Genomic DNA, 16,682 nt, shown 5'->3' on the forward strand with positions numbered 1-16,682 from the left:
TGATAATTAATTTATCCTCTCTAGTAGAGTATAGATTAGGAAAAGTGTGAAAGCTAGAGCTAGAGAATATAACATTCAGGGGAAATAGTGGAAGAGATTTCTGGGAATGAGGCTGAGAAAAAGCTTTGAGATCTCAGAGGAACCAGGGGAAAATAGAGACATGGAATTGAATACCAGAAAAGTTTCAAAGAGCATGTAGTCCAGTGGTTCCTGAACCTGGGTGCACATTAGAATTACCTGGGGAAATGTTAAAGATATGTCTGTTATCTAAGTTACAGAATGTCAAGTGTGATAGGAAATTTCAAGGCAAGGCACTGGAATTAGTATCTTTGCAGATATCTCTAGGCGATTGATGTTCATCCAGTTTGGAATGTTATTGACAGAGGTCAAGTCATGTAAGGCTGGAGAAGTCATAGGATTTGGCAATGAAAGAAGTTTCACTAGGGGCATGCCGAAGACGCCAAATTGCATCAGGTTGAGGGGTGGACCAGAAGTGATGAAATGGAAACAGCAAATGGGGCTTGTTTATTTTGAAAAAATTGTAGTAAAGATTTGGCGAGAAAGGGAGTATTATACTGAGAGAGAGGCAAGGCCAAGGAAAGGATTTTTAGTGCTATTGTGACAAGCAAATTTGTAGACTGAGAATAAGGAGCAGATGGCAGGAGAACTAGGAAATACTTAAGTGAAATAAGTTAAATGATGAACCAAGTTCCTGGAAAAAGTGGGAAGCAAAAAAAAGCAATGAAGCAGGAGATAGTTCATCAAGGCATTTCTAGTAGCGAATATTGAGAATTAAATGTCCTTCAATAATATCATAAATAAAGCATGGGCTGCTCATTCATTAGAATATTATGTAATTTTAGAATACTGAGAGTGATAATGTAAATATATATCTGACATTCAAAGCTATGTCCATAGAATATTGAATACAAGGCCAGTTACAGGTCAGAGCTACTGTATTATTATCAGTGGGTGACACTGGGAGGTGTAGGATATTGGTGAGTTTTAATTTCTTTTATTTTGTTGTTTTTTTAAACAGTTCTTTGAATTTTAGAAAAACTTATTTACAATCCAGCTATTTTCATTTTGAAAAGCTTAGTATGAAAAAGAGGAGCACAGGTAAACATAGGAATTGGATATTAAGGTAAAAAGGCTTTTCAAAGCAAGGAGAATTGAATATTTTTTAAAAGACCTGATTTAAGTTTAGATTTGATAGAAGAAATCATAATGGAAAAATATTTAATTATAGGAAAAAAATTTTTCACAAAATCTCTCTTACATGAGAAATGTCAAGATAAAATTACTGTCTCCGGCCTGGTATGATAATGTTTGTGGGAAATATAATAGACTGGGATTATATATCTTGTATATAAAAGTTTACCCTTATCTGTCACTTGGGCTGTATTTCATTTTCCTTGAAGTTCACTGACTTTTTGTCATATAGTGAGACTAGTTGCTTCATATTTAGCCATGACTTTCTTATACTGCCCTGTGGTGTGCATGTGTTGCTCCATCACAATACACATTGTGTGTTTTTATCATATTTGCTAGATTTTTGATACTCTCAATCTTTGTATTTCTCTAGAGTCCCCCATTTCCCGAGAGTCTTATTTATGGCATCTTCTGTTTTCTTGCTTGACTCTGGACTGTTCTCTCCAAAGATGCTGCATAACTAGCATCCTGGACTGTTATTGCTCCCTTAGTTAGAGCCATTGTTTTCTGGATATTGTGTCTTCCTCTTTTGGTGGAGTATTTTCCTAAGTAACTTTCTGAGAAAAGGTCAACTTTGTGAATCCCTTCTTTCTGAAAATGTCAGCATTCTGCCCTCACATGAATTTGGTTTGAAATTCTGGCACCTGAGTGCTTAGGTCAAAAACTTTGGAGTCATTCTTGAAACTATTTGACTTTGTTCCCCACATCCAGCTAATTTACCAGCAAATCCTAGCCGATTTTTCTTAAAATGTATTCCAAATCCAGCCACCTCTTAGCACCTTTATTGCTGACATTTTCCTCAGAGCCACCATCACCTCTCAGCACCTTACTGCAGCAGTTTAGTCTCCTGCTTTCACCAGTGTTGCTTCCTGCAGTCTGTTGTCCATAGTGTGGGCTGAGTGATTTTCTGTTCTCTGTTGACTTCCTACCACATTCAGAGTTAAACCTAAAGGCTTGACAGCATAAGTTCTCCCTCTTTTACCTCCCTGACATGCTTGCCTACGCTTATTGTTCCCTGCTCTTTTTCCCAGCCATACTGGCCTTAATATATATATTTGTTGAATTAATTAGAATTATCTTTCTTCAGAAGTTGAAGGTATTGTTTCTTTGCCTTTCACTATCCAGTGTTACTGATGAAAAGTCTTATTTTTGTTCTTTTGTATGTGAAGTGTTTCTTTTTTGGGGGGAAGAGCTTTACAATTTCTTTTTATCCTTTGTGTTTAGAAATCTCAAAAGATCTAATTGGTTTTCATTTTGTTTCTTATATATGGCAATTATAGTTGCCCCTTTCAGTTTGAAGAGTAATATCTCCCTTTTGCTCTGGAAAATTTCCTTATATTTCTTTGATAATTTGTTCTTCACTTTTTTTTTTCTTCTTTTTGGACTGCTTAGTTAGATGTGGGCTGTTCCGAGCTACTCATAACTCTTACATTTTCATTTCTTTGACTTTATGAGCTGCCTAGATATTATTTTTTAACATTCTTTTGAAAAGCTTTTAGCAAACAATTTCCAGGAGTCTTTTCTTATTCATGGATTGTTCTTTTTAAAATAACATCCTGTTCTTGTTTTATTGATGTACTATCTTTGAGTATGCTAATTAGTATTTTTGAAATGTTTTCTATTATCAGAATCATCTTTGTTTACTTTGGGCACAATATTTCAGTTGACCTTGATCTTTATTTTGTTGTAGGCTTTCACATCCTGGTTATTCTAGATTTTTCATATATTTATTTTACAAAAAGCAGGTTAGAGTAGCTGGTGTGTATGTCTGCTTCACTTCAGCGCAAGGAGGCTAGAACTGGGTTGGAGGCAAGCTGAAACCTGGCCACTGTTATGAGGGAGACTACTGAAACGATATAGCAAGGAAGGTATTACTTTAGGGCACTGCTCTGTGGCCATAAAGTTCTGATTCTTCTAGATGGTTTGTTCAGTGTTTTGTTTTCTAAGGAACCTTTTGATTTTGCATGGTGCTCAATGCTTGGCACATCATGTAGGATCTTGACTCATCACTGTGATTGAATTTGTCTTTTTTTTTTGGTGAAAAGGTAGATAACATAGAATTTATTACCTTAGCCACTTTTACATCCAGCACTGTTGAGTGTGCTCACATCGCAGCGAAAGAGATCTCCAGACCTCTCGGTCCCGTGAGACTGAGCCTCTGCTCCCTTTGACAGCAGCTCCTCTTTGCGCCCTTTCCCCTCATCCCTGGTGACCACCATTCTTCTTCTTTTTTCTGTGAATTTGGCTACTTGAGGTATGCAGCATAAGTGGAATCATATAGTATTTGTCTTTTTGTGATTGGCTTATTTCACTTAGCATAGTGTCCTCAAGGTTCATCTGTGTGGTAGCATGTGATAGGATTTCCTTCCTTTTTAAGACCGAATAATATTTCATTGTATATATCACATTTTATTTTAACTGTTCATAATTGTACTCTGTGTTTCTTCTACCTTTTGGCTGTTGTGAATAATACTATGAACAAGGGTGCACACATATTGCATGGAGACCCTGCTTTCACTTTTGGGACGATACTTAGAAGTGAAATTATTGGATCATATGGTAATTTTATTTCTAATTTTTTGAGGAACTGCCATACTCTTTCCTTTGTTGGCTGCACTATTTTACAATCCCACCTAGCATTGTACAACAATTCCTATTTCTCCATGTGCTTGCTAACAATTGTTATTTTCTGCCTTTTTTTTTTTATAGTAGCTCTTCAAATAGATATGAGGTGTATATTTCTTGATCAGAGTTGCATTTTAAGCAAATAATTTGCTTGCCTTCTGAGGGAGATGTATTGGCATAGAGAGCGAGGCATGAAAGGTCACCTAGGAGGTTCTGGCATTGGCTTAGGTTTGTAGTAGTGAGAAATTGTTTTAAATATGGTGAGAAGATACAATTTTGAGAGAAGTGATGGAAAAATGAAACAAATGTATTTGGATTTAAGTGAGAAATGACATGAGAATGACTTTTCATTTTGAACCTAGTAACAGTGTCAGATGTAAAGGGAAGGAAAGAATAATATATTGATCTTTTGAATTTTAGATGACAGGAATATTATTGTGGAATTAAATGCCTGACAGGGCAGCTAGAAATACAGGAGAGTATTATGGGTGAGAAAACAGGTTTAGAAATTTGTTTTTATGAGAAGTACTGGGGCAGAGGTCATACATAGTCTTTCTTTTGGAAACATTAATTTTCTTTAGAAGAAATAATCTGATAAATCTTTCCTTCTCAATTTTTTACAGCTCTTGCAAGCTTAGGATATGAAAAGAGCTGTGTGTTGTTCAATTGTGCAGCCTTAGCTAGCCAGATTGCAGCAGAACAGAACCTGGATAATGATGAAGGATTGAAAATCGCTGCTAAGCATTATCAGGTATGCAGAACAGTAGTTACTATGTAATGATCAACACTAAGTTGGATTAAATTGAAAATAATTTGCATATAGGTTTATAGATGTTTCTTTACACACAGATGTTTTCTTGAAAAGTAATATACCTTTTAAATGAATTGATTCATATTTTTGAAGCACCTATAAACCAGCTCTCTTTTTCCTCACCATTTTAAACCCAGCACCTAGCACAGTGCCTGGCACATAATAAAGGCTCAATAAATGTCAGGAGAACAAATGATTAAATGTGTGAGATGAAATCCTTGGTAAATCCCTTTTAAATAAATGACATCATTAAAAAAACTTGTATATTAATTTCATAAATATTTTTTCTTATGAGACACATGTAAAATTTTACCAGGGTCGTAAAAATTAAGACCTCTTGGCAAGAAAAGTTTAACTCTAAGACTCGTGAAGAGGCAGATATTTAAATGTGGTCAGATATGTAATGTTCTTAAGCTAGCTAAATTTATATTAGATACTGTCATATCGTGTGGCATATTACTTTATGGCAATTGTTTTTTTTTTTATTTACTCAGCTTTTATTTTTTTGTTTCACTTTAAAGAACAATAAATAGTTATTGTTAAGTGATATCTGTAGTCATGTTTTCATATTTTATATTGCCTTTTAATTTATAGAGTGTTTTCATGTACATTATTTAACTCTCAGATAAACCTGTGATACATGTTATATCATGTCATTCTTTTTTTTATAAACAAGCAGACTAAAGGCAGAAGTGTTAGTAAAGTGGTCCATTGGGGTTTCAAGTGTTCTGATTCCAAATTTAATGAAATTCCAAGTGGTTCTGCTGTCTGTCTTTCCTGGCTCAGAGGTAGAATCTGATTTTTCTCACTGTTTAAGTTTAGGGGAGAGGTGAGGAATGCCCTTCTAGGACTGTGATAAGAAAACGAACTTTAAGCAAACCATGTGCTCCAAATTGTGGCTTGCCATACAGATGACAGACATCATGCGTATGTAATGTACCTTTTGTTTTTCAGGCCGTAAATGGCAAATATTTTAAAATATGATAATGAAGTAAAATTTTATTTAGTTTTCTGTTAACTGTAACTTAATTAATTGGCATGCGCGATCTCAGAGAGCATTCTGAGTTATTGAGGACACATTTCATTCTGTGAGTCACCTCTGTGATTCATAGCAGGTCATCTAGTGTTACAGAAAGAGTACTGGTGGTATTAGAAGACCTAGTTCCTTCTCTAGGCTGTTTGCCACCAAGAAGCTACCTGCCTCTGTGTAAGTTCTTAAACCACTACAGGCCTCCAGTTCCGGAGTATCTGTGAATGAGAGACTGGATTCTTTGCTGTTCTAGTCTGTGATTCTGTTAGTTTACTAAGCAGAGTCAACTGATCACTCCCTACAGGTACTCTAGTTTTAGGGTACTTCATGACTGCAGAAAACACGATGTTCACTTTAAACAATTAACCTTGGTTTATCTCTGTATAGCTTATGTGTATAACACCTTTTAATCTCTGACTGACTTCTTTTTCCCAGTGCCATTCGTTTGATAAAAGCAAAGTTATTTTAGTGCTTACCTCGATAAAATATAATTGGGAAGAAAAATCTGATGGGTAACGTTTTCACCAAAGAGCTCTGAAATAGAAATCATTAGCAATGGATGATAATGGTGTTTTTCAGAGGATTGTACTGAGGTTTCCTCAAGTATGACATGTTTATTTGAGAGATGAATTTGGGACTAAAGTAAGAGCATTTCAGTACTAAACACATTTTAATGTTTTATCCCTGCCTCTATTTTCATGTTAGTTTTGAGGATGTATACCTGAAACTAAGCTTAATCAATTTGTCCCATGAATTTACTTTTTTGTTGTTGTTGCAATTGACTTTTAATTTTCGTTAAATTTCATGTTACTCTTTAGTGTTTTAGAAAGATACTCTTATTGTTTGTAGGTCAGATGTTTTAGGTCTGTTTCGCATGATGTAAAAATTTAAATGTAGTGACTGTTCAATTGAGTTAACATTTGAAACGATTTTGAGTGTAACAGTAGCAAATTGAGTTATGCTGAGTTCCTATAAATTTTAAATTCTTTTTTTCCCCCCTCTAGTTTGCTAGTGGTGCCTTTTTACATATTAAAGAGACGGTTTTATCTGCCTTAAATCGAGAGCCTACTGTGGACATATCTCCAGATACTGTTGGGACCCTCAGTCTTATTATGCTGGCACAGGCCCAAGAAGTATTTTTTTTAAAAGCCACAAGAGGTAATTCTAATTTTGTCCTCCATTTTGCTGCCTGTGAAAAGAAGTGATAGGCTTTTAAAATTAAAAGGTGATTATAACATGTTCAGTGTAGAACTTTCCTTTTTGAACTTGACACATGGATTATTGAAAATTTTCAGCTTTCCTTTTCTGAACTTAAAGTGGTACTGGTATACATTTAAGAATGTAAACTGTCTTTGAAGTCTTTTGTAAAGTGTCTAGTTAGCTATAGTCTCAGACACTGAACTTTAGTATTTTTTTCCCCCTCTTTAATCCTCGCCCCCCTCCACCCTTCTACCCTTGACCTATAGATGTTGCCATTTCCCTTTAAAAACTGGATCTCTGAAGGTGAGGCGTCTCCTCCCACAGGCTCATGGCATGCACCTTGGATCTGGTGCCCGCAGCACACTCGAGGGGATGGGGCTGAGGGGCCGGGCAGGCCTTGGGGGCCTGACACACTTGGGGTATGGTCCGTGACTCCACCTGGGGCGCAAAACCAGGACCTTCTGTGTGTAAAGCAGAAGTGCTAACCACTGCACTATGGAGCCATCCCCATAGAGTAGTATTTATGTAAGTTTATAAGATGTCAAAAATTCATTCATTCAGCAAATATTTATTGGGTACCTTCTGTGTTCCAGTCAATGTCCTTGCCTCTAGATAAATAGAATCAGCAAATAAGATTGCTTGTTTTAGGAGGCTTACATTTTAGTGTAGGAGAGATGATAAACAAGAACTTAAGTAGCTAAGGTAATTATATAGAGTGATAATTGCTGTAAATCAAATAAGATGGATTATGTGATAATGGCTGATGGCCTACCTGTGGATCAGGATGTGGGGGTGGGGGGGGGTCATGCTAATTTTAGATTCATTAGTCAAAAAGAGTTTCTTTGAGGAGGTCTCATTTCACCCAGACCTTATAGACAAGAAGGAGCCATCTAGACAGAGGCCCTGGCCCTGTGAATGCGGGAATAATGCCGATTCTTATAAGGCATGCAAATTAGTATGACAGATTGGAATGTGGGCTGAATATTTAAATGCAGAGAAATTGAAAATAAGAGCAGTCATCCTGTGGAAGCAATATGAACTGTAATAATTTTTTCTTTCAAAATAACATCTATTGATGGAATTCATATACAAGAAAATAAACCCTTTTAAAGTACACACTTCATTGGTTTTTACTTTAGTCAGAGTTTTGTGGCCATCACCACTATCTAATTTTAGAACATTATCATCTCACTCCAAAAAGGAACTTCATTACCCACTGACAGTGACTAAATCCTTTTTCCCCTAACTCCTGGCAACCACTAAACTATTTTCTGACTCTGTATTTCCTATAGAATAATTAAGTTTTATATAGATGAATTGATTCCATCAATAAGGATGTTTTTAGATAAATGTACAAACTTGTGATCTCAGTGTCTATATTGAGTCATCATGATAGACTGTTTTATATTTTAATTATAATGGTCAATTTAACATTTTATTCCAGATAAAATGAAAGATGCCATCATAGCCAAATTGGCTAACCAGGCTGCAGATTATTTTGGTGATGCTTTCAAACAGTGTCAGTATAAAGATACTCTCCCCAAGGTCAGTTATTGTTTTATATACACTTGGTTATTTTGCTTGTGGAAATATTTGGATATTTTTGTATATAAGCAAGTTGAAAATTATGTTTCATAGAGATATTCAAAATTTTAGGAGAGGACTTTGAAGAATATATTTATAGAAATAGTTTTTTATTTAAGATGCATGAGAATTTATATTTAGGGGATGCCTTTGCCTTTGCTCTTTACTAAACTTGTTTTTCCAAGCTAAGTCTCTTTCTGGAAAATTATGAATACCTGTCTTCAATAATTTTATGAAATTGAGGCATTGTATAGTTCTGAATCATTGGTGATTTGGTACAAGCATGAATACTTGAGCATGTTGATTATTCACACTTTTAATTATTGTCCTGTTTTCTTAAAGATGAGTCTTAAAGCGCAAAAACAGACATAAAGAAAAAAGGAAAAGAAAACAGATTCCTCCAGTACTTTTATTAGAATTAAGTTTTGCCAACAGGGATAGAAAATTGGGCTGCTATTGGACAGCTAAGGAAACAACCATCTTTAAACCACATATCGCAGGAAGTATTAATTGTTTTAATGTAAACTTCTCTGGAGTGGCATTTGAAATGATGATCATTTGTAAATGACAAAGATGATTAGACTAAAGTAGATTTAGAATGGTTAGAAAGGGAAACTTAGAGCTTGAAATGTAGTATAGTTCAGCTACTCTTTCAGAAATTTCAAGGAATTAGTTTCATCTGTATGTTTATGATATTTGTAACATGATCTTCTTTAGGAGAGTTTATTGATTAGTAAGTCATTCAGGGATTTTTGTAGATTATAAAATTGCAGACAGTTTTGTGGTGGAGTAAAACATGTAAGTACATCAACAGTACACATTAGTTTAGTCAGAAAATGAACAATAAAGAATTAATGTGAAGATTCCTGGAGACTTAAAATACACCAAGAGATCAGTTGAAATTTGCCAAGACCTTTGGGTATTAATGGTGTTACTCTTAAAAAAAAAGAGACTTGGGATCTCCTCTCACCATTTTTTCATCTGAAAGACCTCATGTTCAGCTGCACAGTGTACCGTTACATCCTGTTGGGACATTAGTTCATTCCTGTCATGGAGAGAAGAATGTCACCTCCACAGACTTGGAAACTACCTCTGCAGCATTTCTGGTATTCCTTGAAAATCTCCTGTTTAAGTACCAAGTTGCTCCAGTCTTACCTTGAGAACTGGAATGAGTGCATTTTGAGATTTAGATGTCTTATTTTTACCTTTTTTCTCATAAAGCTCATAAGATATTTTCATGTTCTAGTTATAAAACTGCAGTATCTGCAAGTAGTGATCCAGGAAGCTAGGATATTATTTACTGGGAGGTAGGAAAGCACACAGGTATTAATTTAGTTTTTGATTTTCTCTCTCTTTTTTTAATCTGGACAATGATTGTCTAGTATATTTCTTGGATTTTATATGACATGTACTTTCTAAAAACAGTGAGGTTACAGGCTAGGATTTGACATTTTGGAAGAGCCTCTACCCATATAACTGCTTTTCTGGTTTATGTTTTTGCATCTTTTAAAATTAATTTTGACTGGAATTTTTTTCCAAACCGATTAGGGCAAAATAACACTGAATCGTATTAGTCATTAACTTAGTGTATTTGTCTGTTTGCTATGTGTTTTTGAGTATATGATAATGAAATGTTAGTTTTTATACGATACTAAACTTTTATATGGCTAAAAGTCATCTTTATTAAAAAGTCAGGCTATGAATATAACTGGGAACTTACTTTACTGTCTTTTGTCTTTTAAACATGATGAAACAGCTATAGAGCAATTTCATTAGTGTATGTGAGTAATGGTGGTTTAGTTAACTAAGGGCTGGGTAAGGGCTCATAAGAAAGCTTCTAAACCCTGTGCTTGATATTCCTCTGTGAATGTCCATTCTACTTCTCTTTCTAATGCATGCTTTCCTTTCTTCTCTGTAAACAAAATGTTGACTTCATGGCTCGATTAAAGAGCATTATAAAAATTTTAATTGGCTTCATCTAATAGTTTTTTTTTTTTTTAACCTTAATTTTAATTGGAAGAAAAAATTTGAAATTATTGAATTCAATCCATGCAAAATTATATGGTCTTCTCTGTTGACACCTAATGACTAACCTACCTCTAAATAATTAATTGGGTAATTCTAATTTCTGTCTCCTTTTCCTTTTTCTTCCTGCATCCCATGTTGTCTGTGGTGGTTTGTGTGGTTGGACTCTCCCCTGGTCAGTATTTTTATTTCCAGGAGGTGTTCCCTGTCTTGGCTGCCAAGCACTGTATCATGCAGGCCAATGCTGAGTACCACCAGTCTATCCTGGCAAAACAGCAAAAGAAATTTGGAGAAGAGATTGCAAGGTTACAGGTGAGTCTCTTAGGAATAAATATTAAGTAACTTGGATCTCCATTTATTTTTTCCTCAGTGAATTTCCCAAGTTTGCTTATGAAAATCTTTCCCACTTGTTGCCTGTATCAGCGGAAACAAGTGATTGCTTTTATCTTTAGGCTTTACTTACTGTGTGCTTTTTGAAGTGTCATATTTTATTTAAAAAATTCACACAAAGTGTTCATTTAGTTCTCTTTTATTTACCCACCTTTATTTTAATATAAAATATTCTAAATTAATAGGCTCCAGAAAGGATGTATACTTCTTAATTTGTGGTCTAGCCTTGGTCTAAATTGCAGCATTTAAGTCCACAGTTTGAGGACAGTGGTAATATAAATACATCTGTAAACAGCAGAGTAACTTCTGTACTATAGGCATTGGTGTTGTCATAAACTTCGGTGACATCTAGGTCAACTTTGTGGCAGAGGCAAGGGCTATTTATATGAGTTGTTTGTATTTTGAGCCTTGGTAAGCAGAGGATAGCAAGAGAACTGTTAAGGAATTTTAAATATGGATTAGATATTAGAAGATACTATGCAAGTATCATTTAGGAAGTTCGGATTAATTAGTTTGAAACTCATGAGAAAAGAAGCCTAGGTTTCATGAAAAATAAAAGGTATACTTATACCCCACACTGACAAAAATCAGAGAAAAGCATACTTTTTTTTTTTTTTAAACAAATCCCAGATTATCAAACATTCCTCTTTTGTCTAGGGATTCACTTTGATTACAGTAACTTCTATTCTCATATGGAAATGCTTCTGAGAAAGAGGTTTCTGTAGGAAAGATTTTTTTAGGCTAGTTTATTTAAAGTATTAGTTTCTTAATTTTCTGAGAATTCCAAGACTATTAGATTCAAGCAGGCCCTTATTTGGTCTCTATACATCAGTCAGAGAAGAAGAGCTCCTTTGGAAATTTTACTGTAATTTTAAAAATCCATTCTGGAAAAAGGAAACTACTTCAGACTCACACAATGAGAGGATACATAAGGGTTTGTAGCTTCAGTTTTACAGCTTTACTCATAGGTTAAAAGTTTACTCAGAACATAAATGCTGATTCATATCTCAAAGGGCTATTCTTTGCAGTAGGCATGAAATTTTTTTTACTTGACTTAGAAACTGATTAGAAATAGGTAAACAGACCAAAAAAGATGACCAACGAATCATACTCTCTGTAGTCTCTCACTCAGTAGTAAAATGACTTTCCAGTCATTGTTGTCAGCAATGGGAAAACACTTATTAGTTATGAGCAAACCAGAAAAAAAATCAGAGTCAGGAAAATGAAAACAATAGGTAAAATAGCAGCAAAGTTATAATTGCTGCTTGGAATTCACTTCTGGGGGCCAAGAAAAACTGTACCTGGGCTTATAAAGCTCATGAGGTGCGCTTCTGGGACAATGCAGTTCATTTGGCTACAGAAGTTATGTCCACTTGATCATCTTGGTGGAATCACTGAAGCCAGAGTACAATTATCAAAAAGACCTAAAAATATGTATGTATAAAAATGTTACTCTAGAATGAGTACATGTCAGAGATTTAGTTAACTCATTGAGTGACACAGTAAGGTGGTAAAACTGATTTTGTGAAAATATTGTTTGTTTTCTTAGTCATGATAGTAGCTTGTTGATATTACAGAGGTTGTCCTTATTAGGAGATATATGCTGAGTTATTTAGGGATGAAGGGTCATGACGTCTGAATTTTAGTTTCAGATGGTCTTACAAAAAAAAACAAAAACAAATCCCAAACCAGAAACATGTATGTGTATATATGGGAAAGAGAGAAAGCAAATATGGCATAATGTTAACAATTGTTGAAACTAAGTAGAGGGTCTGTTGTTACTCATTGTTCTGTTTCTTAAATTTTCTGTGTACTGGAAAATTTTCAAAATAAAAACTGGGAAACATAAGTATATATAAAAGTATACATTTCAACCCGTCTCTCTGCCTTTTCCTTTCTATACTGTTTCTTCCATTCTTTTTTCCCATTGCCTTATAGGTAATTTCCATCAGTTTCTTCTTTAATCTTTTCAGGGTCATTTTTCTTTGATATGTAAGCAAATATATACACCTGAATACACATACAAACAAAGAACATTCTTAACTCTTCCTGTTCTTATATAAGAGGGAAGTATGTTGTACATCTTGCTTTTCTCATGTAACAACATTGCTCTTTTCATTTTAATAAAGCAATGGAGAGACACCCAGCCTTCCTCAGTGTCTGTATATACTTATCGGCCCATGGATTTTTTTTTTTTACTTTCTTGGGAATTCATACGTGTTTAAAGGGATATTTGCTATATTAGTCTTCATTTTTGGGGTGTGATGGAAGAATTTCTGGGTTATTCTGTTGACCACACTGCTGGAAATGCAAATCCTCAAATTTAAGATTAAAAAAAACAATGCTAGTATGTTTGGTTGAGAAGAAAACATTTTTTTAAACATTTTCTTTTTTAGCATGCAGCAGAATTGATTAAAACAGTGGCATCTCGCTATGATGAATATGTCAACGTGAAGGATTTTTCTGACAAAATCAGCCGTGCCCTTACTGCAGCAAAGAAGGATAATGACTTCATATATCATGATCGAGTTCCAGACCTCAAAGATCTAGACTCTATTGGTAAAGCCACACTTGTGAAATCTACCCCAGTTAATGTGCCCATCAGCCAAAAATTCACTGGTATGTCAAGTATTTAGATACACTTTAATCTTATTCTTTTTTCCAGTGTAATCTGTTTTTTTTTTTGTAGCCAAAACTACACAGTTGATATCAATGTGCTTTGAACATAATTTGCATTCATGTTCAAAATGAATATGAGAATAAAAATTGTGTTGTATCTACAGTGAAATTTTAAGATGGAAAGTAGATGATAAAGTATATGTAAAGTGTACATAGTCAGAAAACTTAAAACTATGTTTGAGTAATGACAAAGACTTTAAACAAGTACTTATGTTAATATTTGTTATGTTATTTAATATTTTGCCATTAAAAAGAAACATACATAACTATGACGTAAACGTGTGGAGTCATGGTTAGATAAATATATATTTTAATATCCTTGGATATTGTAGATATAAACAATGTATGAACCTGTAGCTGAAATTTCAAGGATAATATTCTAAGTTACTGGGAAAGGGTGATTATTTAACTCATTTCTATTTAGCAAGCACAAAGTGTTTACCATGTGCCTAAGACTCTTTTAAGCACTTTACAAATATTAGCTCATTTATTTCTCACAACAACCCCATGAGATAGGTACTGTTACTATCCCCACTTGACTGATGAGGATACTGATGTACGGGTGGTTAAGTAATTTATTTGCCCAAGGTTATGTAGTTGGGAAGTAGTAGAACTAGACATCGAACCATGGCACTGTAGCCCAGTAAGTTTAATCAGCAATTGAATAGTGTTTTCTTATGTTTAACTCATCTTTACCAAAGAGCCCTTAAACTCAATGACAGATACATCAAAATGTTAAGAAATTTAAGTTCAGAGAAAAAGCTCTCATTTTCATTGTCCACGAGTATAACTATTTAAAAACTCTCTTCATTGTACTTTCAGTAGTGTTTTGGTTTTAAGTATTTGTAGACTTTCTATATAAATATTGAAAAGGAAATATGAAGTCATTTTCCAAGTCAAGTTTATAGTTTTGTTGAATTTCCTTTCCTAATTATAGATCTGTTTGAGAAGATGGTTCCTGTGTCAGTGCAGCAGTCTTTGGCTGCCTATAATCAGAGGAAAGCTGATTTAGTTAACAGATCAATTGCTCAAATGAGAGAAGCCACCACTTTGGCAAATGGGTAGGTAGAGGTTACCTTTCATAAATTTAACTCTAAAGTTCTAATGTGTTTCTCTTTGTTCTTTAATTTAGTAGTTTATGAACATTTTACTTTCTGATCTTGGAGCTGAGTGTCAAAGATATGTGAAATAGCAAATGTAGACACACATGCATACACACATTTCTTGGGGACACTAATTAAGCCCTAACAAATATATTATAGTTGGAAGAAAATTACTGAAACAATGAAAATATTTGACCATTGATTTGCATTTTAGAGAATAGTTATTTGAGGCACATGAGAAGTAGAAATGAACTTTTTAAATTAAGATACACGGTACATTTAGTATTCTGAACCTGTTTTGTTTCTGGTGGATTCATTGGTTTTTAAAAAATCTTAAGTATAATTTTCATACAATAAAATACACCCATTCTAAGTATATAGTTCAGTTCTGTTGATAAACATGAATACCCATGCATCCACCACCACCATGATCAAGACAGAGAACATTTCCATCACCCTAAAATACTCCCTCATGCCGCTTTCCCTTCACAGTTTTTCTTCCCCTGGCCTACAGCCACTACCGATGTGCTCCCTATCACTATAGGTTAATTTACTTTTTATACAATTTAATGTATATTTAATCATTATAACACGTGAGTAGGTATATTACACAGTACAGTGTAGTATTGCTATAGTATGCAGTACTTAAGCATGTACAATCATGTACAGTATATAGTCAAAATGTGTTGGGTGTCTTGCACTTAGCATAATGTTTTTGAGGTTCGTATGTTGTGCGTATCAGTTTGATACTTTTTATTACTGGGAAGTATTCAATTTTATGGTCAAATAGCAGTTTTTTTATTCTTTTACCTGTCGTTAGACATTTCAGTTGCTATGAACATTCATGTACAAATCTTTGTGTTGACATGTTTTATTTCTCTTGGGTAAATACCTAGGATTAGAATTGCTGAGTTATGTGGTTAGTATATGTTTAATTTGCATTCCCCAGATTAACAGTAATGTTGAACAACTCTTCATATGCTTATTATTAGCCATTCATATATCTTTTGTAAAGTGTCTGTTGAAATCTCTTGCTCATTTTTAAAAATTGAATTTTTTTCTTCTTAATCTTTGAAGAACTCTTTGCATATTTTAGAGGCAAGTCCTTTGCCATATATGTGTAATTGAGAATATTTTCTCTTGATCTGGTTTGCTTTTTCATATTTTTAATTTTGATGAATACATGGATATTGACCTCATTTTCTTTTTCTAGCAAGAAAGCAACATAAGTTTAACATCCCCTTTATTATATAAATGAAATAATAGAATAATTGTTACTGTGTCACAAACAGATGAAGATTCTGTAATTAATACTTAGATCAACTATGTTCTCTTGATGTTTTGCCTAGATGGTATCAAATTATAACTTTTATGTATTTCTGATTTATCAGTGACAGTATAACAATCAGGAGTATAATAAAAAGATTGCATTTTTTAAGGCAGACTTTTTGACTTTTATTTACTTAGACTGAAAGGAGTTAAGTTTGAATTGTGAGCCAAAGGTATTTATTATATTTTAATGTATATTTATGGCTTTTTGGCTTTTAATTCTAAACTGTGAACTTAGTTCTTTAAGAGTTTTGTTTTTATCAATCATTCACTTTCTGTTTTTTCCTTTTTCTTTGCTTTATTTTTCTGTTCTTAGGGCTTATACACTTTTGGGGTGCTAACTTCTTTGCTGTTGATTCGGATACAGGAGATTAATGTTTCAAAGGTGGTTTAAACCTCTAGATGACATAGTATTTCATTTTTTCAGGGTGTTAGCTTCCCTTAATCTTCCAGCAGCAATTGAAGATGTATCTGGAGATACTGTACCTCAGTCTATATTGACTAAATCCACATCTGTGATTGAACAGGGAGGCATCCAGACTGTTGATCAGTTGATCAAAGAGCTACCTGAACTGCTACAAAGGAATAGAGAAATCCTAGATGAGGTATGTTTTAAGAGATTTGCTTTTCAGATAAAAGCATTTGGACGCCTGTTGTCCATCAGGGATTAGGACTGGAAGCTTTCTCCAGTTGG

The 16,682-nt window shown here is 34.2% G+C and overlaps 1 protein-coding gene across 1 annotated transcript in view; it reads left to right on the top strand.

Moving 5' to 3' along the window:
* Positions 1-16,682, top strand: part of PDCD6IP (programmed cell death 6 interacting protein) — a 54,067-nt gene that overhangs the window by 12,764 nt on the left and 24,621 nt on the right. Inside the window, exons 4-10 of the mRNA XM_011363479.2 lie at positions 4,461-4,588; positions 6,683-6,836; positions 8,323-8,423; positions 10,683-10,799; positions 13,274-13,496; positions 14,494-14,617; positions 16,416-16,593. Of these exons, the coding sequence (XP_011361781.1) occupies positions 4,461-4,588; positions 6,683-6,836; positions 8,323-8,423; positions 10,683-10,799; positions 13,274-13,496; positions 14,494-14,617; positions 16,416-16,593 (1,025 nt within the window). The remainder of the gene's footprint in view (positions 1-4,460; positions 4,589-6,682; positions 6,837-8,322; positions 8,424-10,682; positions 10,800-13,273; positions 13,497-14,493; positions 14,618-16,415; positions 16,594-16,682) is intronic.

This window comes from Pteropus vampyrus, unplaced genomic scaffold (assembly GCF_000151845.1).
Source record: "Pteropus vampyrus isolate Shadow unplaced genomic scaffold, Pvam_2.0 Scaffold1, whole genome shotgun sequence".
Lineage (NCBI taxonomy): Eukaryota > Metazoa > Chordata > Mammalia > Chiroptera > Pteropodidae > Pteropus > Pteropus vampyrus.